The sequence below is a fragment of the Mobula birostris genome, chromosome 10, assembly GCF_030028105.1.
Source record: "Mobula birostris isolate sMobBir1 chromosome 10, sMobBir1.hap1, whole genome shotgun sequence".
NCBI classification, from domain to species: domain Eukaryota; kingdom Metazoa; phylum Chordata; class Chondrichthyes; order Myliobatiformes; family Myliobatidae; genus Mobula; species Mobula birostris.
This window is the reverse complement of record NC_092379.1, coordinates 54,942,815-54,968,074: the sequence shown is the minus strand read 5'-3', so window position 1 is coordinate 54,968,074 and position 25,260 is coordinate 54,942,815. Positions and strand designations below refer to the sequence as shown.

The 25,260-nt window shown below is 43.0% G+C and overlaps 1 protein-coding gene across 1 annotated transcript in view; it reads right to left on the bottom strand.

Moving 5' to 3' along the window:
- Positions 1-25,260, bottom strand: part of sympk (symplekin) — a 115,690-nt gene that overhangs the window by 78,262 nt on the left and 12,168 nt on the right. Inside the window, exons 3-10 of the mRNA XM_072270303.1 lie at positions 24,001-24,054; positions 21,674-21,747; positions 21,442-21,568; positions 12,244-12,493; positions 8,456-8,626; positions 6,030-6,269; positions 958-1,109; positions 128-278 (exon numbers count right to left, since the gene is read on the bottom strand). Coding sequence (XP_072126404.1) covers positions 128-278; positions 958-1,109; positions 6,030-6,269; positions 8,456-8,626; positions 12,244-12,493; positions 21,442-21,568; positions 21,674-21,747; positions 24,001-24,054 — 1,219 coding nt within the window. The remainder of the gene's footprint in view (positions 1-127; positions 279-957; positions 1,110-6,029; positions 6,270-8,455; positions 8,627-12,243; positions 12,494-21,441; positions 21,569-21,673; positions 21,748-24,000; positions 24,055-25,260) is intronic.

The window sequence follows — 25,260 nt, the reverse complement described above, 5'->3', positions numbered from 1 at the left end:
TGTATCAATTACTGCTGGTAATATTTACAGCAACCTCATCTAAATAAAAACGTAAGCACAAAGCAATGAATGTATGCCGGCCTTGTGCTAACAAAATCCATGAAAAGTCCAAGCACTTTCTCATTACCTGGACCAAGGCCTGCTGATGTCATCTGTGTGGCCATGAGTCGGGCTAAATGTTTAATCTGTGCATCTGTTCCTGCTGACTCCACAGGGGTATAGGTAGCCTGGAAGGAGGCTGGCATCACATCAGGTAAATAAACCATGCTGATCAGAACCTGAAACAAAGAGCAAGGGCTTCCTTATGGCATCTACTGTATTTGGTATTATATCCGAAAAATCCTAAACATTATTTATTTATTGATGAGATTCAGCATGAAGTAGGCCCCTCTGGTACCCTAAAAGTAGCCACACAGCACAGCAACCCCCAATATAATTCTAGACTAATCACGGGACAATTTACAATGACCAATTAACCCACTAACCGGTACATCTTTGGAGTGTGGCAGGAAACCGAAGTGCCTGGGGAAAACCCACGTGGCCATGGGGAGGGCATAATACAGACTCTTTGCAGAAGATGTCAGGATTGAACTTCGACGCCCCAAGCTGTAATAGCATCACTCTAACTGCTATGCTAACATGGCTACCATATTTTGTCACAGGAATTGATAAACATATCCTGTACATTCCACATCGCCTTTATCCCAAATAAAGCCTTGAAATACAACTACTCAAAGTCAATCTTATCATACGAGACTCTGATATCAGTGGGGTAGCCATCGTTGAGCTTGAGCACATCCTGAATATGTGCTTTAAGGTTTTGCACCTTCTGCCCAATGGGAGAATGGAGAAGAGAGAATGTCTGGGCAGGTTGATTATACCGGTGCCTTTACTGAGGCAATAAGTAGTATAGACAGAGACCACGGAGGGGAGGATCTTTGGTAACTTTGCACTCACCAAATTCGCCACATTCTCTGGCGAGAGTAGAGGCATGAGAAACTGTGCCGTGACGTCAATGGCAGACTGTGTGTTCTGGGACGATGACGGTTTAACAGTGGAAACTGACGCTTGCTCAAGATCTTTGTCTTCATCATCTTCTCCTAAAGGTTCTGTCAGGAACACAATTACCACTTACAATGTGCACAAATTCTTGTGAAGCTGGGGCAAAGGGCAGCTATGCATCAACTTTGGCTCAGTGAATCCCTCCCTTGATTATAGAATGCATTATATAAGCATTATATACATTATAGAATGCAGCAATATACTCCACAGGGGTGCCTAGGCTTTTGAAATTTCAGGTTTGCAGGCAAGACCATGGAACAGAATGGCTGCTCAGTACATCCTTGGGCACCACAATGAAAGGTGCAGTGGTATCAAATAAGAAATCCCATCTGTGGAAACCAAATTCATTTGACAACCCAAAACATTAACTTCTATTTTCCACGTGTTTCTCCCCATAGTAATCCTTGAAGGAATCCTGAATCTTTTTCTACTTTCAGAGTAATATTGCACAGAAAAAGGCCCTACAGCCTACCTTGCCAAACAACAAGAGCTCACTTTCGTTAATCCTAACTTTCACCCAACCCATTTTGTTCTCCATGTTCCCAGCAGAATTAGAATCAGGTTTAAGAACCTGATGGTGGAGGGGAAGAAGCTGTTCCTGAAACATTAAGTGTGTCTTCAGGCTCCTGTACCTCCTCCTTGATGGTAGCAATGAGAGAGGGCATGTCCCGGGTGATGGGGATCCTTGATGATGGATGCCTTCTTCTTGAGGCATTTTACAACTGCTGAAGGGTCTCAGCCCAAAAGACTAACTGTGCTTTTCTCCACCCACAGATGCTGCCTAGCCTGCTGAGTTTCTCCAGCATTTTGTGCATGTTGCTTACAACTCTCTGTAGCTTTTTCCAATCCTATGCACTCCATACCTTCCTCCCCAGCCAGATTCTGTCACTCACCCACACACTAAGGGTAATTTAACAGTGCCCAATTAATTCACCAACCAACATTTTCCTGTTTTTATTTCAGCTGTCCACCATATGCATTTTCCCCCACTTTCAATTACTGAGACACCAATGTCAGATTCTTGCTCAACATCACTTGAACTAAATTCCACAATGTCCCGGTGTTACCCACCCCGCAACTGGGTTGCCAAACCAGCAGAAATGGATCACTCAGCTGGAGTCTGGATTACTAGAACTAAGAAAGTTTTATTAAAGAAACAAGCAACACAGTAATCGAAAGGATAATAAATGCAACAGTTCAGCAACGATAAACACACATGTGCACAGAATTAAAGTAACAGCATCAATCAAGCTCTATCGTTGTCTAGGGGTAAATGACCAAATTTCAAAGTGACACAAAAGTTCAGTCCAATTTAGTTTAGTTCGCAGTAATCGTTGCCATGGCGATGGACAACGTGGGGGGAGGGAGAGAGAGAGAGAACGAGAACGACTGATCATTCAGACACGGCTTCCACTCACAGACCGGCGATATTGCTCACAAGCAGCTTTCGGGCGGGTCCTTTGTGATGTCACCTGAGGTCACCGACTGTGACCCCTCCTCCAGATGCGGTCGATCCTCTGCAGTGAACCCGGCACCCAAGCGAGGGTGGACACACACCGGGTTCCCACTGATCGTACCTTTCCACCCTGTGCGTTGTCCGGTACTTCCCACTGACTCGTGAGAGGCGCACCGCTTCCAGGGTCTCGTTACCTCGGGTGTCGTGTGTCTTGCCTTAGCGAACCTGTCCCTTTTTATCCCCCTGCTGGGGTATCACCTGTCCATCACTTCAAACAGTTCAGGGTTCAAAGGGGGAGCTGCTCCAGACAGCTCTCTCGCCCATCCCTTCATTACACATCTCCAGATCGCCTGTCCATCACTTCAAATAGTTCAGGGTTCAAAGGGGGAGCCGCTCCAGACAGCTCTCTCACCCGTCCCTTCATTACACATCTCCAGACGCTGCTCCATTGTTCCTTATCTCTCCTTCCCCTGAGGACAGGTGGCAGACCAACTGCTGATGTCACTGATGCTAACCCAGGCCAGCAAACATCTTAATTTTATGTGTATTCTCGTCACACCGGAAAAACACAGAAGTATGTTTTGACCAGTGTTCCTCTAGATAAGAGCTCCGATTAACTTCATGACATTATTAAACATCTTTTTCCCTTACTGTGATGGCCTCAGCAAATTCCCAACCTCTCTGCTGATTATTTGCCTGCCAAAATCATTGGGATATAGGGTCTGTGAAGTCTATTTTAATAATGCACTTGCTGATCTAGATACAGAATGAGTTCTCCAAGGTTTTAAAATTCGTATTAGACCTAATTATAAATAAATTACCAACTTTCTGCTCAGACTAAGAACACAAAACAAGCTGTTATCAATTTCTACCCAAGAGCCTTAGCATTGTCAATGTCCAACAATCTCCTTGACACCCTACCATCAGGTAGCAGGTACTGTAGCATTAAGACAAGAACTGTTAGGATGGGAAATAGCTTCCTCCTCTAAGCTGTAAAACTACCGAAGCTCCTGCCACCATGTATGAATTTTTGAAAACTCAACATAACTACTTTCCGATGGAAAATATATTGTTAGCTGCCCCTGGGTAACACTGCACATGATGCATAGTTCTGCTCAACTCTCAGTAAACCTCTGCTCTTTTAACCCATCCCAGTTGTGTCACATTCAAGAAATCACAGAAAAAGTGCAAAATAGGAGGTGTTGAGTACAAGAGAAAGAAAGTCCCGACAGCAGCTAAATTTCATTAGGAGCCTGAGGGGAATTGGTATATCATCAAAGACACTCGCAAATTTCTACAGATGTACCGTGGAGAGCATTCTAGATGGTTGCATCACTATCTGCTATGAAGGAGTCACTGCACAGGATTAGAAAAGGCTGCTGGAAGTTGTGAATTCAGCCATCTCCATTATGGGCACTGGACCTCCTAACATCAAAGACACCTTCAAAAGACAGTGCCTCAGAAAAAAAGCATCCGTCATTAAGGAGCCCCATCACCCAGAACATGCCATCTTCACATTACTACCATCAAGGAGGTAGTACAGGACTCTGAACACACACACACACACATTTCAGGAAAAAGCTTCTTCCCCTCCGCCATCAGATTTCTGAATGGATGGATGTATGTATGTATGTAGTTTTTATTATTGTATATTGCAAAGTACTGCTGTCACAAAACAATAGATTTCACTACGTGCCAGTGACATTAAACCTGATTCTGAAGTCACACTGCAGCTACATAAAACGTTAATGAGACCACACTTTGAGTATTGTTTGCAATTCTGGTCACCCCATTATTGGAAGGACGTTGAGACGGTGGAGAGGGTGTAAAAAGCTGAAGGGAGATCAGATAGAAGTTTTGAAAAAGATGAGAGGAACAGATAGGATAGACAGAATCTTTTTCCCTGGGTAGAAATGGCAAGCACCAGAGGATGTGTGTTGAGTATGCAGGGTGGGAGTGGGAAGTGTTTAAAGGTGACATGTGGGGCAGAAAGGGTCATCATGGTCAGCAGCGGAAGTAGGTAGCTTGGTGGATTTCGGGGCTTTTAGACAGATAAATGACATTTACGTGGAGCACTGTCACAAGAGAGCAGCATCCAGAGTAACTTCTTCACTCAGAGGGTTGCGAGAGTGTGGATTGAGCTGCCAGCACGTGGTGCGCAATAGCTCGATTTCAGCATTTAAGAGGTTTGGATAGGTAGGTGGATAGTAGGGGTATGGAGGGCTATGGTCAGGGCAGGTCGATGGAGTAGGCAGTGAAAGTGGTTTTGGACTAGTTAGCTTGAAGGGGCTGTTTCTGTGCTGTACTTCACAATGACTCTATCACAATTGGCACATCATGGGCAGAATGGCCTATCCTGTGCCATGCTGTTCTGTGCTCAGTTGTTCTAGGGCTACACAGCACATTTTGTCTTTACCAGACTTTCATCTTTCAACATTACATTCACAGTCCTGACTATCAGTGCTCAAGCATACATCAATATGGAGGATTCTACCTCTATAGTCTTCGAGACCCACACTCCCTGAAAAGGTTTGTTTTTATCTCAACAACATCAATTACTTTAAATTTATGCCTCTTAGTTTTTGACCACTCTTAAAAGAATTTTATTTTGGCTCCTCAACTTTGAATTCAGATTTCCTTTTAGTCTCTTCTGTTATACAGAAACTAATCCTAGCTTATACAAGCTATTTTCGTACTATGTTCCATTCCTGTATAGCTGCATTACATCCTCTCCAGTGTAATAAAAGCCTTCTTGTAAAGTGACCAGGCCTGCAAGCAGTGGTCAGCCATGGTCTAAAACAATCTTAACTCAGCTACTTGCTTTTATAAACACAAGAGGTTCAGCTGAGAAACACACACAAAATGCTTGAACTCAAGTCAGACAGCAGCTATGAAACTGAATAAAACAGTTAACATTGTGAACCGAGGTCCTTCAAGACTAGTAAAAGGGGAAGGACGCCAGGATAAAAAGGTGGAGCGATGAGGAGGACAAGATGGGTGGAAGAGATGAAGGGCTGGAGAAGAAGGAATCTGATAGAACAGAGTGGGCCGTGGGAGAAGGGGAAGGAGGAGGTATATTCTATACCTTGGCTAATAAACGAATGAATTCTTGAAAGACCCTTGGACGCACACTCACTTTGTTCCTTTTCAAATGCATTCTCATACTTTACTGAATTCAAACACCAGTTTGAATAATTGCTGCAATTCATTAAATGAAATGGTTTCACGAAAGAAATCCTTCTCCGTAAAAACTGATTAAAAAGATTAAAAATACCAAGATCAAATAGCTAATTTCAAAGAATTCAAAGTTAGAAATATTTCAGTGTAAGAACATCTCTCAAGGATTTAATAAAAAGCAGACCTAAAGCAGCATTTATAAAGCAACTGTCACACTAAATGCAGATTTTCTGCATCACTAATTGTTTTTGAATCACAGTTTACTACCTCAACCTCTTCCCCAGGATGAACAGAAGCACAGCGAGTTCATGAATTTGGATGACAGCCCTCTTACCTATTTTGATTTTCTTGAGGCCCTGGTCAGTCTCCTCGCGGTGACGTTTCCGCATATCTTTCAGGTTGGGCATGTTGCGAGCGATCTCCTGCTGCTGTGTGCCGAGGTCCAGCAGAAGCGTAGTGATTTGTGCATGGAATTCAACAGAGGATGGATGCTTAAGGACGCTCAGTAAGTGCAGCTTCAAGTTCTTTCGTACACTGCTGACCTGCGACTTCGCCAGCGTCGGCGGCAGGTTGGCTGGAACCAGAAATCAGGTGTGAAAGATGTGACACCTGCACAGCACAAACTCCTCCCTCACAACCAGGAGAGCAGCTTATCACACAAGCCCCACAATCAGCTATGCTTATCAAACCTAGGAGACTGGGAAGGAACAGGCTTGAATCATAAACAATTGGCACTGAAGCTAGCTGTGGAGATGTGCCAGTCATCAGTAGCTAGGACAAATCACACTAAACACAAGTTGAGTAACCACAGTAAATTCAGCAAAACTTACTGAACACAAGCTTGTAAACTGCCAGAGTTATACACCGCAAAAAGAGGCCCCTCACCCAGCTCATCTATGCCAACCTCGTTGTATAGCTAAGCTAATCCTATTTTCCTTGTACTTGGCCCACATCCCTCTAAATCTTTCCTATCCAAATGTATTTTATACATAGTAATTGTAACTGCCACTACCAATATCTCTAGCAGTTCATTCCATATACGTACCACCCCACGTGGGAAAAACTTGCCCCTCAGGTTCCCTATAATTTTTCATCTCACATCATATTTCCTCTGGTTTCCCTTTTCAACTCCCCCTCCCTGGGAAAAAGAACATTTCCCCTAACTGAGTGCCTCATGATTTTATAAACCTCAGCCTCAACCTTCTAAGCTCCAAGGAAAACAGTCCCAGCCCATCATTCTGTCTTCAAGTCCTCCAATCTCAGTGATATGCTTGTCAATCTTTTCTGTACTCATTCCAACTTAATGCCATCTTTTTGGTTAGGCGACCAGAACAGCACACAGTACTCCAAGTGCAGTCTCACCAACATCTTGTACTGTTGTACCAAAACTTTCTCAACATCCTGTTACATTTGTTAACTTTCAGAAGAAAAGCCATTAAAATCCAGACCAACTACAAAATTTGGAGCTTTGCTAAATTTCCCAAATACTTGGAAGTTGAACATTATGGTGGTGAATTTTGTGAATTCTTTACTCACAAGGGTGCTCAGTCTCCAAGAATACTCAAAACAGAGACTACTTGATGCCTAGTTTTATGAAGCACGAGTGACACTGAGGTTCTAAAAATAAATAAGCTGATGTCTTACTGAATGGTCCAGTGAGAGTTAGGGGTTCACAGACCATGCTTCGTTTAATTCTTATATTATCACATGATTCAGTAATCCTCAAAGTGAGTGCTGAGGGTCATGGACACTCCCGGCAGTGGCAGCATTGGCCTCAAATGCCTCCGTAATCATCTGTGGCAATGAATTCCACAGATTTACCACCCTGTGACTAAAGAAATTCCTTCTTGTTGTCTTAAAGGGATGTGAGACTCCCCCACTGTATATCCGCTCTATGTCCACTCTGCCCAGGCCTTTCAATATTTGATAGGTTTCAATTAGATCTCCCCCTTATTCTTCTAAACTTCAGCTCATACAGGCCCAGAGCCAAACACTCATCATACATTAACCTTTTCATTACTGGGATCATTCTCATGAACCTTCCCTGGACCCTCTCCAATGTAGAGTTGGAGAATTCTACTGAAGGAATCGTATTCTCAGATATTCTGCTCTTTGGACTGATGCTGAACTAGGCCCTTATAGCTGAACTATAAAGGATCTCTTGGAGAAGAATTCTTCAACCAACATCGACCAAAATCATTAAACTCTGTTCTTCCCTCCATAAAAATTAACTGATCTGAGTATTTCCAAAATTTTCTGCTTTTTTTTTGAATATCGAACATCTGCAGTTATTCTTATTTTGGTCTTGATCAGTTCATCTGGCCATCCGGCTGCTTGCTCTCCCATCACAGCTGTCTGTCCAGTTCCACCTCGTGAACAGTTTCAGTTACTAAGGAAAAAGAACCCTGTCACAACCTGAGTTCTGCAAGACCATAAAACCATAAGACATAGGAGCAGAATTAGGTCATTCAGCCCATCAGGTTTGCCCATCATGGCTGATTTATTATTCCTTTCATCACCGTACTGCTGACTTCTCCATGTAACCTTTGACACCCAGACTAATCAAGAACCTGTCAACCTTCGCTTTAAGTATGCTCAATGACTTGGCCTCCACAACCATCTGTGGTAATGAATTCCACAGATTCACCAACCTCTGGATAAACTACACACTGTGTTCACAAATCACTGTGAGCTGACTTGTGCAAGAATGACTCATCAGAAATATCATGAAAGGAACCATCTTTTTTCTCACATCCTCACCATGAAGAGTCTCGTATGCTTGAATCACTTCAGACATGTACATGGGCCGTTGCCGAGCAATGGTTGCCAAAGAACCCAGGGCAGCTGTAAGGTTGATACTGGAGATGGCAGGGTGAACCATAAATTTCAGGAGGTGATCCAGTGCCATTTTGCCTTCTTCCTGAAGTGCACCTGGAAAAAGATGCAGATAATAAGCAATCCATGTGACTACATTCCTAGTAAAGCCCTCCCCCACCACTGAGCACATCAACACAGAGCGCTATCACAGGAAAGCATCATCCATCATCAAGGACCCCCACCATCCAGGCTGTGCTCTCTTCTCACTGTTGTCATCAGGGAGGTGATACAGGAGCCTCAGCCCCACACCATCAGGTTCAAGAGCAGTTATTACCCCTCAACCATCAGGCTCCTGAACCAGAGGAGCCAAATTAACCAAATTAATTTGTAATTAATTTAGATCACTTTGTAGAGATTTGTTTTCACTTTCATGTTAAAGAGTCTTTTTCTGTTGAACAATGTCAAAAAAGCCGACTTAGATCCACTGTGATTCAATGTTGCAAAACAATAAAAATGAAATCTTCTGGGAGGGGGGAGAACACTTTTTATGGACACTGTACTTAATATACACAAGAACGTTGACAATAAATTTACTTTGAACTTTAGTAGACTGATTGGGATTAGGGAATAATGTCAATAAATGCTTCTTGTATTATAAACATGCAAGTGAAAAATATGAATTTGTAAGGCTCAAGTCCAATGGTAAATGCACCAGTGCAATTAATAATAAGATTTCAACTAAATGCATTTAAATCTACCATCAAGGAGGTGGCACAGGAGCCTGAAGAGATACACTCAATGCTTGGGGAACAGTTTCTTCCCCTCCGCCACCAGGTTTCTGATTGGGCATTGAACATCACCTCACAGTTTTTCTCTGTTTCTGCACTGCTTATTTAATTTTATATAACACATACACACACACACACAGGCATGCAAAAGTTTGGGCATCCCTGGTCAAAATTTCTGTTACTGTGAATAGCTAAGCGAGTAAAAGATGACCTGATTTCCAAAAGGCATCAAGTTAAAGATGACACTTTTCTTTAATATTTTAAGCAAGATTACTTTTTTTTTAATGAACACAACACACATCAAAGTTGCTGGTGAACGCAGCAGGCCAGGCAGCATCTCTAGGAAGAGGTACAGTCGATGTTTCGGGCTGAGACCCTTCGTCAGGACTAACTGAAGGAAGAGTTAGTAAGAGACTTGAAAGTTGGAGGGGGAGGGATGGAGCCAAGAGCTGGACAGGTGATTGCCAGAAGGGATATGAGAGGATCATGAGACAGGAGGCCCAGGGAGAAGGAAAAGGGGGAGGGGAGAAAAACCCTGAGGATGGGCAAGGGGTATAGTCAGAGGGACAGAGGGAGAAAAAGGAGAGTGAAAGAATGTGTGTATATAAATAAATAACGGATGGGGTACAAGGGGGAGGTGGGGCATTAGCGGAAGTTAGAGAAGTCAATGTTCATGCCATCAGGTTGGAAGCTACCCAGACGGAATATAAGGTGTTGTTCCTCCAACCTGAGTGTGGCTTCATCTTCACAGTAGAGGAGGCCGTGGATAGACATGTCAGAATGGGAATGGGATGTGGAATTAAAATGTGTGGCCTGCTTTCTCTGGCCGACAGAGCGTAGGTGTTCAGCAAAGCGGTCTCCCAGTCTGCGTCGGGTCTCGCCAATATATAAAAGGCCACATCGGGAGCACCGGACGCAGTATATCACCCCAGCCAACTCACAGGTGAAGTGTTGCCTCACCTGGAAGGACTGTTTGGGGCCCTGAATGGTGGTAAGGGAGGAAGTATAAGGGCATGTGTAGCACTTGTTCTGCTTACACGGATAAGTGCCAGGAGGGAGATCAGTGGGGAGGGATGGGGGGGACGAATGGACAAAGGAGTCGCGTAGAGAGCGATCGCTGCGGAATGCACCCCACCAGCCTCCGGATCCAACATATTATTCTCCGTAACTTCCGCCACCTCCAACGGGATCCCACCACTAAGCACATCTTTCCCTCCCCCACCCTCTCTGCATTCCGCAGGGATCGATGTGATATGGATGTGATCTATATCAGTAGGCTTATTCAGAAAGTTAGAAGGCATGGGATCCAGGGAAGTTTGGCCAGGTGGATTCAAAATTGACTTGCCTGCAGAAGGCAGAGGATCGTGGTGGAGGGAGTACATTCAGTTTGGAGAATTGTGACTAGTGGTGTCCCACAAGGATCTGTTCTGGGACCTCTACTTTTCGTGATTTTTATTAACAACCTGGATGTGGGGGTAGAAGGGTGGGTTGGCAAGTTTGCAGACGACACAAAGGTTGGTGCTGTTGTAGATAGTGCAGAGGATTGTCGAAGATTGCAGAGAGACATTGATAGGATGCAGAAGTGGGCTGAGAAGTGGCAGATTGAGTTCAACCCGGAGAAGTGTGAGGTGGTACACTTTGGAAGGACAAACTCCAAGGCAGAGTACAAAGTAAATGGCAGGATTCTTGGTAGTGTGCAGGAGCAGAGGGATCTGGGGGTACATGTCCACAGATCCCTGAAAGGTGCCTCACAGGTAGATAGGGTAGTTAAGAAAGCTTATGGGGTGTTAGCTTTCATAAGTCGAGGAGTAGAGTTTAAGAGTCGCGATGTAGTGATGCAGCTCTATAAAACTCTGGTTAGGCCACACTCGGAATACTGTGTCCAGTTCTGCTTGCCTCACTATAGGAAGGATGTGGAAGCATTGGAAAGGGTACAGAGCAGATCTACCAGGATGCTGTCTGGTTTAGAGAGTATGGATTATGATCAGACATTAAGGAAGCTAGGGCTTTATTCTTTGGAGAGAAGGAGGATGAGAGGAGACATGATAGAGGTGTACAAGATAATAAGAGGAATAGATAGAGTGGATAGCCAGCGCCTCTTCCCCAGGGCACCACTGCTCAATACAAGAGGACATGGCTTTAAGGTAAGGGGCGGGAAGTTCAAGGGGGATATTAGAGGAAGGTTTTTTACTCAGAGAGTGGTTGGTGCGTGGAATGCACTGCCCGAGTCAGTGGTGGAGGCAGATACACTAGTGAAGTTTAAGAGACTACTAGACAGGTATATAGAGGAATTTAAGGTGGGGGGGTTATATGGGAGGCAGGGTTTGAGGGTCAGCACAACATTGTGGGCCGAAGGGCCTGTAATGTGCTGTACTATTCTATGTTCTAACAAGCTAATTAAGGCTTGAGACCTTGATAAAAGTCATCTGAGAGCTCAAATCTCTTGGGGTGCCCAAACCTTTGCATGGTGCTCCTTCCCCTTTTTTTCTCTAAAATTGTGCGAAACAATAATAATATGTTAATCTTGCTCAAAATGTTGAGAAGAATGTTTTATCTTTAACTTAATGACTTTTGGAGATCAGTTCATCTTCTGCTGACTTAACTGTTCACAGTAACAGAAATTTTGACCAGGGTGCCCAAACTTTTGCATGCCACTGTATGTACACACATACATTCATATATATATTTACCTAATATGTATACTATTTGATATAATTTGTACTTTTTTGTTATTATATATTGCAATGCACTGCTGCTGCAAAACAACAAATGTCATGACATATGCTAGTAAGATTAAACCTGATTCAGATTCTGTCAAGCTAACAAATTGACACAAAGCACACAGGCTTGATGAGGGAACAGTTCAGAGCTACAGAAAAGCCATAATCCAGTTTCATCCTTACCACTCTACAACAGGTAGCAAATTGCTCTTCAGATACCCACATGCTTTAATGAAAGGGTGGTCTTTCACAATGCGATCCAGACTAATGTCATTCTCCTGCCGTCGTGGAACATCAGAATCAGGTGTGCGAGGTGACAGGGTGATGATCAAACTCTCAATGAACTTGATGGCGTGAGTCCGGATTCCATCATTATCAGAATCCAGCATCATGACGATGTCATCTTTCATGGCGCTAACCATATCCCAGCATGCCTCCTCCATTTCACTGATGATTTTTGACTTTACTATCCACTGATTAAAACAAAACAGGTGTTAAAATATTCTTGGCAAATAAATCACAAGGCATTTATAACATGTAGTCAATGCTCTGAACATAACTTACATTGTTAAGATGGTAAGGGAGCACAAATACAAAAACAATTGGAATTTAACAGACACAGCCAGTCATAGAACAGTACAGCATCGAAAAAGGACCTTCAGCCCATCTAGGCATGCCAAACTAGTAATCTGCCTAGTCCCACCGATCTGCACCTGGACTATAGCCCTCCATTCCCCTCCTATCACTTAGCTATCCAAATTTCTCTTGAATGTTGAAATCAAACCACTTCCGTTGGCAGCTCACTCCACACACTCACCACCCTCTGAATGAAGTTCTCCCTCATGTTCTCCTTAAGCATTTCAGCTTTCACCCTTAACCATGATCTCTGACTCTCATCTCACTCAAACTCAGTGGAAAAAGCCTGCTTGCATTTACCCTTTCTATGCCCCTCAATATTTTGTCTACCACCATCAAATCTTCTCTCGTTCTTCTATACTCCAGGGATTAACATGCTAATAAAGGGAATGAAGACTGCCATAAAGAAAAGAGCAGGTGACCGAAACATTGGGAAAAAAGTGCTGAGGAGTGGGATAGAGGGACAGAAAAATTTCAGCAGTTGAATTAAAAAGCTCAGCACCTGAGAGTGCAAATGACTGCCAATGGAACATAGTGTGAAGAATCAGTGAAGCACAAGAAATTTTTGCATAGCAAAAATTGCCACAGAAACACTGACAACAGGAATTCTGCAGATGCTGGAAAACTCCCTTGTCCATTCGTCCCCCCCATCCATCCCCACTGATCTCCCCCCTGGCACTTATCCGTGTAAGCGGAACAAGTGCTACACATGCCCTTATACTTCCTCCCTTACCACCATTCAGGGCCCCAAACAGTCCTTCCAGGTGAGGCAACACTTCACCTGTTAGTCGGCTGGGGTGATATACTGCGTCCGGTGCTCCCGATGTGGCCTTTTATATATTGGCGAGACCCGACGCAGACTGGGAGACCGCTTTGCTGAACATCTACGCTCTGTCCGCCAGAGAAAGCAGGATCTCCCAGTGGCCACACATTTTAATTCCATATCCCATTCCCATTCTGACATGTCTATCCACGGCCTCCTCTACTGTAAAGATGAAGCCACACTCAGGTTGGAGGAACAACACCTTATATTCCGTCCGGGTAGCCTCCAACCTGATGGCATGAACATCGACTTCTCTAACTTCCACTAATGCCCCACATCCCCCTCGTACCCCATCTGTTACTTATTTTTATACACACATTCTTTCTCTCACTCTCCTTTTTCTCCCTCTGTCCCTCTGAATATACCCCTTGCCCATCCTCTGGGTCCACCCCCCCCCTTGTCTTTCTTCCCGGACCTCCTGTCCCATGATCCTCTCGTATCCCTTTTGCCTATCACCTATCCAGCTCTTGGCTCCATCCCTCCCCCTCCTGTCTTCTCCTATCATTTTGGATCTCCCCCTCCCCCTCAAATCCCTTACTCACTCTTCCTTCAGTTAGTCCTGACGAAGGGTCTCGGCCTGAAACGTCGTCTGCACCTCTTCCTAGAGATGCTGCCTGGCCTGCTGCGTTCACCAGCAACTTTTATGTGTGTTGCACAGAAACACTGAAGCGGTTTCAAGCAGTAACCGCATAATCACTCTATCAGTATAACTAAAGCAGCAGCAGGTGGAAGGCAGAATGCATGCTCCTTCTGTCGAACACAGATACTAGGTGATTTCTTGCAAGCTTTGCAACTTTCTGTGATTAAGAAATAAGGGGAAGGGCAATGAACCATGTCAGTCTCAAGCCATCTGCGCTACTTTTTGCCACATGTTCATGTTCATCATGTTTACCTTTGTGTAAATTCACTTTTCCTTCCAATCCAGAGGGTATCTAGACACAACTACAGAATGAACCAAGGCCGCCATCCCATTTGGATTATTAAACTCCAGTTCAAATTCATCTCAGGATCACCACTTCCTTTGCTACTCTCCTCCACACCACTCAAAAGCACTTGGCATTTTTACTACTCTAGATCTGAACCCCACTTCTATACTTTCTATACAGGGAATTATAGAACAGTTAGCCAGACGTCGGTGGTGAGAAAGATGCTGGAGTCAATTATAAAAGATGAAATTACGACACATTTGGACAGCAGTAACAGGATTGGTCCGAGTCAGCATGGATTTAAAAAGGGGAAATCGTGCTTGACTAATCTTCTGGAATTTTTTGAGGATGTAACTATGAAAATGGACATGGGAGAGCCAGTGGATGTAGTATACCTGGACTTTCAGAAAGCCTTTGATAAAGTCCCATATAGGAGATTGGTGGGCAAAATTAGGGCACATGGTATTGGGGGCATAGTACTGACATGGATTGAAAATTGGCTGGCTGACAGAAAACAAAGAGTAGCGATTAACGGGTCCCTTTCGGAATGGCAGGCGGTGACCAGTGGGGTACCGCAGGGTTCAGTGCTGGGACCGCAGCTGTTTACAATATATATTAATAATTTAGATGAGGGAATTAAAAGTAACATTAGCAAATTTGCCAATGACACAAAGCTGGGTGGCAGTGTGAAATGTGAGGAGCATGTTATGAGAATGCAGGGTGACTTGGAGAGGCTGGGTGAGTGGGCAGATGCATGGCAAATGCAGTTTAATGTGGATAAATGTGAGGTTATCCACTTTGGTGGTAAGAACAGGGAGGCAGATTATTATTTAAATGGAGTCAAGAAAGAAAAAGGGGAAGTACAACGAGATCTAGGTGTTCTTGTACATCAGTCACCAAAAGCAAGCATGCAAGTACAGCAGGTTGTGAAGAAAGCTAATGGCATGCTGGCCTTCATAACAAGGGGAATTGAGTATAAGAGCAAAGAGGTCCTTCTGCAGCTGTACAGGGCCCTGGTGAAACCACACCTGGAGTACCGTGTGCAGTTTTGGTCTCCAAATTTGAGGAAGGACATTCTTGCTATTGAGGGAGTGCAGCGTAGGTACACAAGGTTAATTCCCAGGATGGCAGGACTGTCATATGTTGAAAGATTGGAGCGACTGGGCTTGTATACTCTGGAATTTAGAAGGCTGAGAGGGGATCTTATTGAAACATCTAAGATTATTAAGGGACTGGATACGCTGGAGGCAGGAAGCATGTTCCCGCTGATGGGTGAGTCCAGAACCAGAGGCCACAGTTTAAGAATAAGGGGTAGGCCATTTAGAATGGAGTTGAGGAAAAACTTTTTCACCCACAGAGTGGTGGATATATGGAATGCTCTGCCCCAGAAGGCTGTGGAGGCCAAGTCTCTGGATGCTTTCAAGAAAGAGATGGATAGAGCTCTTAAAGATAGCGGAATCAAAGGTTATGGGGATAAGGCAGGAACTGGATACTGATTGTGGATGATCAGCCATGATCACAGTGAATGGCGGTGCTGGCACGAAGGGCCAAATGGCCTACTCCTGCACCTATTGTCCCACATCTGCAAATGTCACCTTTTCTAATTTAGCAAATTCAGAGAATGACAAAAGCACAAAACAAAAGGGAAGAAAGATCAAGTACAGTCTAAAGAATTTGAAAATAAAACATGCTGGATGGAATTCAAAGTGACCTGAAGAAAAAGTACATACCCTGATATGTGCCTGAGCCAAGGTTTTCCAGTGTAGGAGCAGGCTCTTCAATGAATTTTGTCTTTGTTGGCACTTGGATAAGATATCCAAGTAGCCTGAGCTTCTTTTCCTCCCCCTGAACTCCACAAAGTTTCACTCATTTAAGTTCTTATACAACTTTGAAAATTATTATTGAACTTGCTAACAAATTTTTCAGACCTCTAAGTCTAATATTACATACATTTGCACCCGCTAGCTGACATCCTCCCTTCAACAACATTCACTAATTATTTACACTCTCAGATAGACTTTTTTTTGCTATGCAAAAGAACACTACTAGGAATCATTCTGGAGTTACGGCATTTATGGATAGCATTATTATTATTTATTTTTATTTTATTCAGAGATAATAGCTTTTCCAGCTCTTCGATCTGTGCCATCTAGCAACTGAATTAACCTTCGCCTAATCATGCAACCATTTACAATGACTAATTAACCTACTAACTTGAACATCTTTGGACTGTGAAAGGAAACTAAAGTACCAGGAAGAAATCCACACACTCCATGTACAAACTGTAAAAACATTGCGCTAATCACAATACTACCATGGTACTCACAAACTTGTGGATTATGGAACTTGTGGGTTAATCCATATTGTGAATTTAGGGATTAATTAAAATGAGTAACCGTCTTCAGGAAATAATACCTGACGTAGTACAACTTCCAACTGATAACTTGTAGCTACTGAAAGCTATCATTTGATATGGGACATTCTGATTCTGTCTCATTGAAATTACATAGGGGAAGACACATGTATTTATTTAGAGATACAGCACAATAACAGGTCCTTCTGGCCCAACGAGCTGGAGCTGCACAATTATACCTAGCTGACCATACATCTTTGGAACGTGGGAGGAAACCAGAGCACCTGGAGAAAACACACAGTCAAGGCAGTCAAGGGGAGAACATAAAAAACTTCTTTGGGTTGTGGATGCTGTAATAGGATTATGCTAACCGCTATGCTACCACACGCCCCAGATGAATTTTTCCTGTTAGCGCATTGTTAAAGCTATATCTTGCGACTTAATGCACAGTTCAGTACAAATTTGTTTGTCACTTAACCTTCTGGTTAGTTGTATATTCACGGAGCCATCCCTCGACGCTGTAACAAAAGGGTATACTTTGGCTGCTTTTGCAAGACACCATTCAAAGGGCTTCTGCTAGTCAAGATGTGCTACCATTGTAAATATGTCATTCTGTAAGCTTACTTGACTATAATCAAAACATTAATGTAGGTGACTAAAGCAATTTAAGATTCAAGATTGTTTAATGTCATTTCCTGTGCACAAGTGTAACAAGAACAAAATAACTGTTATTGTTACTCTGGATCTGATGCCGCACAGAAAATAAAACACAAAAGATAAAGAACACAATAATAATAATAAACATACAATAAATACAATTACATAAGATAGATTGATTGTGTGCCCATAAAGTGACACTAGGCTGTACATCAGGTGACTGATGGGAATAATAAAGTCTTGGTGAAGTAGTGAGTGGAGATGTTGATCAGCCTTACTACTTGGGGAAAGAAGCTGTTTTTGGGTCTGTTAATCCTAGCCTCCTCCCTGTTGGACAAACAGTCAACAAGCTGGGTGGGTGGGAATCTTACTGGCCCTTTTCTGGCACCTTTCTCATTTTGTCTTTGATGGCAGGTAGGCTGGTGCCAATGATGTGTTGGGCAGTTTTGACTACCCGTTATAGAGTCTTTCTGCAGTGCAGTTTCTGTACCAAGCAGTGATGCAGCTTGTTAAGTTGCTGTCTACTGTGGACCTGTACAATTACTTGAGTATAGATGTGCAAAATCTAGCTTTCTTCAGCCTCCTCAGAAACTGTAGTTAATAGTTTGTTATCTTCATGCAGAAGTAGTATAAATACTACGTCCAAGGTTGTATTGGAGGGATAGAAAGATTGGCAGAGGGGGTGGCAAGACCCTTCTGGTAAAGAACAGCATCAAATCAGTTGAAAAATGTGACATAGGATCAGAAGAAGATGCTGAATCCTTGTGGGTTAAGTTAAGAAACTGCAAGGGTAAAAGGATGCTGATGGCAGTTATATACAGACCTCCAACTGTAACTGCTATGTGGACCACAAATTACAACAGGAAATAGAAAAGGCATGTCAAAAGGGCAATGTTATGATAGTCATGGGAGATTTTAACATGCAGGTCGATTGGGGGATATCAGGTTGATAATGGATCTCAAGAGAGTGAGCTACTTAATGCCTACAAGATGACTTTTTAGAGCAGTTTGTCATTGAGCCTAGCAGGAGATCAGCTGTATTGGATAGGACATTCTGTAATGAATTAGGGAGCTGAAGGTACAAGAGTCCCTAAGAGCATGTGATCACAATATGATTGCGTTCAACTTGAAATCTGATAGGCAGAAAGTAAAGTCTGACGTAGCAGTATTTTGGTGGAATAAAGGAAATTACAGTGGTATGAGAGAGGAGTTGGCCAAGAAAATTGGAAGGAGCTGCTGGCAGAGATGTCAGCAGAGCAGTAATGGCATGAGTTTCTGGGAAAAATGAGGAAAGTGCAAAACAGATGTATTCCAGAAATGAAGAAATACTCAAATGGAAAAACAGTACAACTGTGGCTGACAAGGGAAGTCAAAGCTAATATAAAGACAAAAGAGAGCATATAACAAAGCAAAAATTAGCAGGAAAATAGAAGATTGTGAGGCTTTTGAAAACCTACAGAGAGCAACTAAAAGAATCATTAGAAGGGAAACGATGAAATATGAAGCAAGCTAGCAAACATTTTCAAAGTGGATAGCAAAAGCTTTTCAAGTATGGAAAAAATACGAGATGAGAATGGATACAGGACCACTCGAAAATGAGGCCTGACAAATAGTAATGGGGGCAAGAAGGCTGATGAACTAAATGAGTACTTTGCATCAGTCTTCACTTTGGAAGACACAAGCAATGTGCCAGATGTTGTAATGTATGAAGGAAGAGAAGTGAGTCCAGTTACTATTACAAGAGAGAAGGTGCTCAAAAAGCTGAAAGACGCAAAGGGTACATAAGTCACTCAGACCAGATGAACTGCACCCTAAGGTTCTGAAAGAGGTAACGACAGAGATTGTGGAGGCATTAGCAATGATCTTTTAAAAGTCATTGGACTGTGGCATGGTGCCAGAGGACTGGAAAATTGCAAATGTCACTCCACTTTTTAAGGAGGAAGGCAGCACAAAAGAAAATTATAGACCAGTTAGGCTGACCTCAGTGGTTGGAAAGATGTTGGAGTCAATTGTTAAGGATGAGGTTATGGAGTACTTGGTGACATAGAACAAGATAGAACTAAGTCAGCATGGTTTCTTTTAGGGAAAATCTTGCTTGACAAAACTGTTGGAATTCTTTGAGGAGATTACAGAAGACGTTTGACAAAGTGCCCAATGTGAGGCTGCTTACCAAGTTAGAACTCATGGTATTACTGGAAAGTTACTAGCATGGTTAGAGCATTGGCTAATTAGTAGGAGGCAGTGAGTGGGAATAAAAGGATTCTTTTCTGGTTGGCGGCCAGTGACTAGCAGCTTTCTGCAGGGTTCGGTGTTGGGACCACTTCCTTTCACGTGGTGTATCAATGACTTAGATGCTGGAATACATGGCTTTGTTGACAAGTTTGCAGATGATATGAAAATTGGTGGAGGGGCAGGTAATGTTGAGGAAACAGGTAGGCTGCAGAAAGACTTAGACAGAGTAGGAGAATAGATAAGAAAGTGGCAAATGAAATACAATGTTAAAAAATGCACGTTCATGCACCTTGGTAGTACTGTGCAGACTATTTTCTAAACAGAGAGAAAATCCAAAAACCTGAGATGCAAAGGGACTTGGGAGTCCTTGTGCAGAACACTCTGATGGTTAACTTGCAGGTTGAGTTGGTGGTGAGGAAGGCAAATGCAATGTTAGCATTCATTTCCACTTCAAGAGGTCTGGAATACATGAACAGGGATGTGACACTGAGGCTTTATAAGGCACCATTAAGGCCTCACCTTGAGTATTGTGAACAGTTTCGGGTTCCTCATCTTAGAAGAGAGGGCCCAGAGGCTGTTCACAAGGATGATGGTAGGGCATTGTACAGAGGGATCTAGGAATAATGGTGCATAGTTCCCTGAAGGAGGAATCTCATGTGGATAGGGTGGTGAAGAAAGCTTTTGGTATGCTGGCCTTTATTAATCAGAGCATTGAGTATAGGAGTTGGGACATAATGTTGAAATTGTATAAGGCATTGGTAAGGCCAAATTTGGAATATTCTGTACAGTTCTGGTCACTGAATTATAGGAAAGATGTCAATAAAATTGAGAGAGTACAGAGGAGGTTTACTAAAATGTTGCCTGGGTTTCAACTCCTAAGTTACAGAGAAAGGTTGAACAAGTTAGGTCTTTATTCTTTGGAGCGTAGAAGTTTGAGGGGGGACTTGATAAAGGTGTTCAAAATTATGAGGGGGACTGATAGATACGTGGATAGGCTTTTTCCATTGAGAATGGGGGAGATTCAAACAAGAGGACATGAGTTAAGAGTTAAAGGGCAAAAGTTTAGGGGTAACTTCTTTACTCAAGAGTGGTAGCTGTGTGGAACGAGCTTCCAGCAGAAGTGGTTGAGGCAGGTTCGATGTTGTTGTTTAAAGTTAAATTGGATAGATATATGGACAGGAAAGGAATGGAGGGTTATGGGCTGAGTGCAGGTCGGTGGGACTAGGTGAGAGTAAGAGTTCAGCACGGACTAGAAGGGCCGAGATGGCCTGCTCCATGCAGTAATTGTTATATGGTTATATGATTGTGGGAATGAAAGGCTTATCATACAAGGAATGTTTGATGGCTCTGGGTCTGTACTCGCAGGAATTTAGAAGGATGAGAGGGGATCTCATTGAAACCTTTTGAATATTGAAAGGCCAAGAGAGAGTAGATGTAGAAAGGATATTTCCCATGGTGGGGGAGTCTAAGACAAGGGCACAGCCTCAGGCCTAATTCTTCTTCTATGTCTTATGGTCTAAACTGTAAGTCGGGTGAGTAGGATTCATTCTCATTCTATTTCTCTCTCTCTCTCTCTCCCCCCCTCCCTCCCTCCCTCTCCCCCCCACCATTTTTCTGCTGTATGAATAAAGACTTTTATATTTCCTGGTTGCAGCTCCCATGTGTTTCAGTTTTAGTCAGTCAGAACATAGTCACATTCTTGCTACTGATTTAACAGAAGAGCAGCTCTCGATACTGAAACTTTCTGTGGCTGAGACACAAAGGTTGAAACATGATGACACATGTATTGCTTACCTGCAGTGCCACCTTGTACAGCTGTGTCATGGTCAAAATGACCTTCTTCACCACATTGACGTTCTCATCCTTTAGCAACATGTTGAGGTTGGCAATTAGTTTCGGCAGCAGCTCATTGTCACGCTTACTGGGGGGGGGGGAGGAGATGAAGAAAGGGTGGAGACAGGGTCAGGAATGAAGTGAATTTTAAAAGTAGGAAGAGGAGTTTTAAAATAGTAGAAGGTGTACTAACCATGCCTCCTCCATGAATCCAATCACAAATTTACGAACATCAATCCACTTATCTGACTGAAATGCAATCATTTCCTAAAAACAATTACATGGATTTGTTAGTTACCAGTATTACAGCAATAAGCAATCACACCATCTACGTACTAGGTTCATTGTCAAGTGTTCTCAAGTTCAAGGTCAGTTTAATGTCATTCAACCGTACACACATACTAGGTCAAATGACACAAAAACTAAATCAAGGAAATAGCCGGGATTCACTTCATTTAATTGGGACACTCTGCCACTGAATTGAGGCAGCAGACCAATACCAAACAGTTTCTGACTAGTGCCAGTCATGGCTATCAGACACTACACCATGCTTAGAGCAATCAGCTTTAAGTAGTGTCAGTTGCATGTGCTTGTGTTCAAAAAGCATTGATTTTTGTCACTGACATTTTGCAAGAAAGAAGCAGTAATTCAGAACTGTTTAAATCACTGCGCTTTCAAGCATTCAGGCATAGAAATACCAGAAACAGCCAAAAGTGAAAATGAAACAATTTCACTACTTCAACAAGTTAGGAATTATGAAGGTATCGACAATAATCTTGAATGTTACAAGAAAAATGAAGATTTGGAGGACGCAATTGTGGATAGCATTGTATGAAGGTAGTCCACTATCTACACGAGTTGTCTGCTGATTTTGTTTATTTAGTCATTCAAAAGAACATGGCAGATTAATTCATCCGTCAATAGCTATTAGGTCCTAGTACAGTTTTATAGTACTGCACTACTATAGGTAGAGTTCTAATTTGTTGTGTATTTCATTTAAATATGTAAAATGCTACTCAGATAAACAATAGTTTGTCTTTTATTTCCATGAAACTGGGGCTAATTGGGGCAGCCGCTTAACTGGGCCAAATGTACTGGTCCTGGCATGTCCTAATTCATTGGAATCCACTGTATTTATTTGAAAACCTTGATTAGTGGGCACTCTGAGTGGACTGTGAAATATTCACAAGGTGTGGTTGTGGACCGCCATTCTCATCTTGCACTCAGGTTCTGGGTTCAACCCCTGATTCAGAGACTGGAACATTAAGCCTGGGCTGACACTCCACTGCACTAGCAGTGTTGTCTTCCAAATGAGAAGTTAAACCGACTTTATAGCATTTTTGGAATAAGAGCAACTTAGTCATGGATACAAAACGTGATTCCACCTAACATTACAGATACTAATGGACTCTGACTGAGCTGAGTGAAGAGATGTGGGCTACACGGGCTTGAATGCTCATCCCTAGTTGCTTGAAAAGGTGGTGGTGAGCTGCCTTTTTGAATCTTATGCTGTGGATATACATTACAGCAACTCACCAAGACTCCTTAGACAGGGAAAGAGATTGAAGGTTGTCCCAGGCGCAGCGAAGCAACAGAAATATTGGGTCTTATCCTTGATTGAGATTTGAATTTTAAAATCCCACATAAAAAAAGTGACCAGAGAAGGCATTTTTACACTTAAGAAATATTGAAAAGCTACATTTGTTTTTGTCACAATGATGCTGAAAAACTAGTTCATACCTTTATACTGAATAGACTAGATTACTGAAATGTACTTTTTACTGGCCTTCCAAAGTAATCTATTAACAAGATTCAACTCATTCAAAACACCACTGCTAGACTTTTAATTAAAATCAGAATGAGGGAGCTCATCACTCCCATCCTAGCTATGGTGTATTGGCTTCCTGTATCTTTTAGAATTAATTTTAAAGTTCTCAAACTCTCAATGGCCTGGAACCGGAGTACATCATAGAATCCTTCTGTTTTATAATCCTGCTTGAGCTCTTGGGCCTTCTTAAACTTAAACCATCTCCCTCAAAAGATAATTGGCAGGTCAGCTTTTTTAAACTACACTCCTAAACTGTGGAACTCAATACCTAAAACTATAAGGGATGCAGACTCCATTCACATTTCCAAACACTAGCTCAAAACCATTGCTTTCTTCCAAACAAACTCTTCAGAGACTGTCTGCCTGGCATCAGTGGTCACACAACCAGGACTTCTGATATGCTCATACAACCGTCCACCACCTGCTCCCATGGCTCCCTGATTTGGGGGGGGGGGGGGGGAATAAGCAGTACTACACCTTGCCCAAGGCAGACCTGCAAACTAGCACTTCCTTTGGTAGAGACACATCTCCAGCCCGCCACCCTTCACCCTTCAACACCAACACCAGGCCTACATATTCATAACGGATTTGCAAACCCCATTCCCATTTCTCTCCAGTCATGAGAGAGCATTGCTGTTCAAGCAATATCATTGGAAAATTCTCTGTCTTCTGGGAAGCACAAGATTACTCACATCTAGGAAGTTGTCAAGGAGTGTGGGATCCTTATTGACAATCAGCTCCTGAACCTAGAGAAGGAAGAAACAAAGATTAGAATAAAATGTACAGTTCCCTGCAATAAACAAAAGGCCAATTGTTCACGGAGGCAGATATTTTTGATTTTCAGGTGCTGGAGATCTAAAATAAGAACTGAAGATATTAGAAGTAGATACCAGAGTAGACTGAGAAGAGAAACAAGGGTTAGTATTTCAGGTTGAAGACTCTTCCAAGTCTCACATTCTTTAGTTTCTGTTCTCACTCTCAAACTGCATCCATTCATTCTTCAAGATGACAAGTGTGTTTACAGTTTATCCCTGTGGTATTTCCAGCTTCACCTCATCAGCAACAACTGCCTTCCCACCACTTAAACAAGCCTCTGTCACCTTTCTAGTTCTGACAAAAATCTTTAACCCAAAACACTAGGCCTGCTTCTCTTACCATAGATGTAGCTTGACCTATATAATTATATATTTACTTATTGACGTACAGCTCAGAATAAACCCTTACTGCCCCTCGAGACATGCCACCCAGCATCCCCTGAATTAAACCTAGCCTAATCATGGGGCAATTTACAAATTAACCTACTAACCAGTCTGTCTTTAGACTGTGGGAGGAAACCAGAATACTTGGTTAAACACACACATTCCATAAGGAGAATACACAAATTCCTTACAGATGCCATTGGAATTGAACTCTGACACCCAGAGTTGTAATAACGTTGCACTAGCCGCTACAGTACCATGTCACCCCAACCCTACACTCCCCAGTATTCCAATATTCCTCAGTTTCATTTTACATCCATTGGTGATGTCGACCTGAGCTGGTGATGTCTACTGGCTTCATGCAGTAACTGAGCTGGTGATGTCTACCTGCTGCTTGATGTAACTGAGCTGGTGATGGCTACCCACTGCTTGATGTAACTGAGCTGGTGAATAATCTGTTAAAGATGGCACCGGTAACTGGCAACTTTGCACATGCTCTCCCGAGCAAACTGCCCTCTCCACTATCCTATACCCAAGAAACCCTTCTAAACCTCCAATTTAGCAAGATCAAGATCAACAACACCCTGGTGAAGCTACTGACCCAGCTGGAGACCACAGTGCCAGAACTGCTTCTTCAACTCTGGACCACACCTGGACCCAACCAGCGAGGCCCACCACGTTCCCGGAGACCCGCGGTCTGCTACCGTGCCGGAGCGCTTGGAGACACGGCCCATTCCGACCAGCACCTCTCCG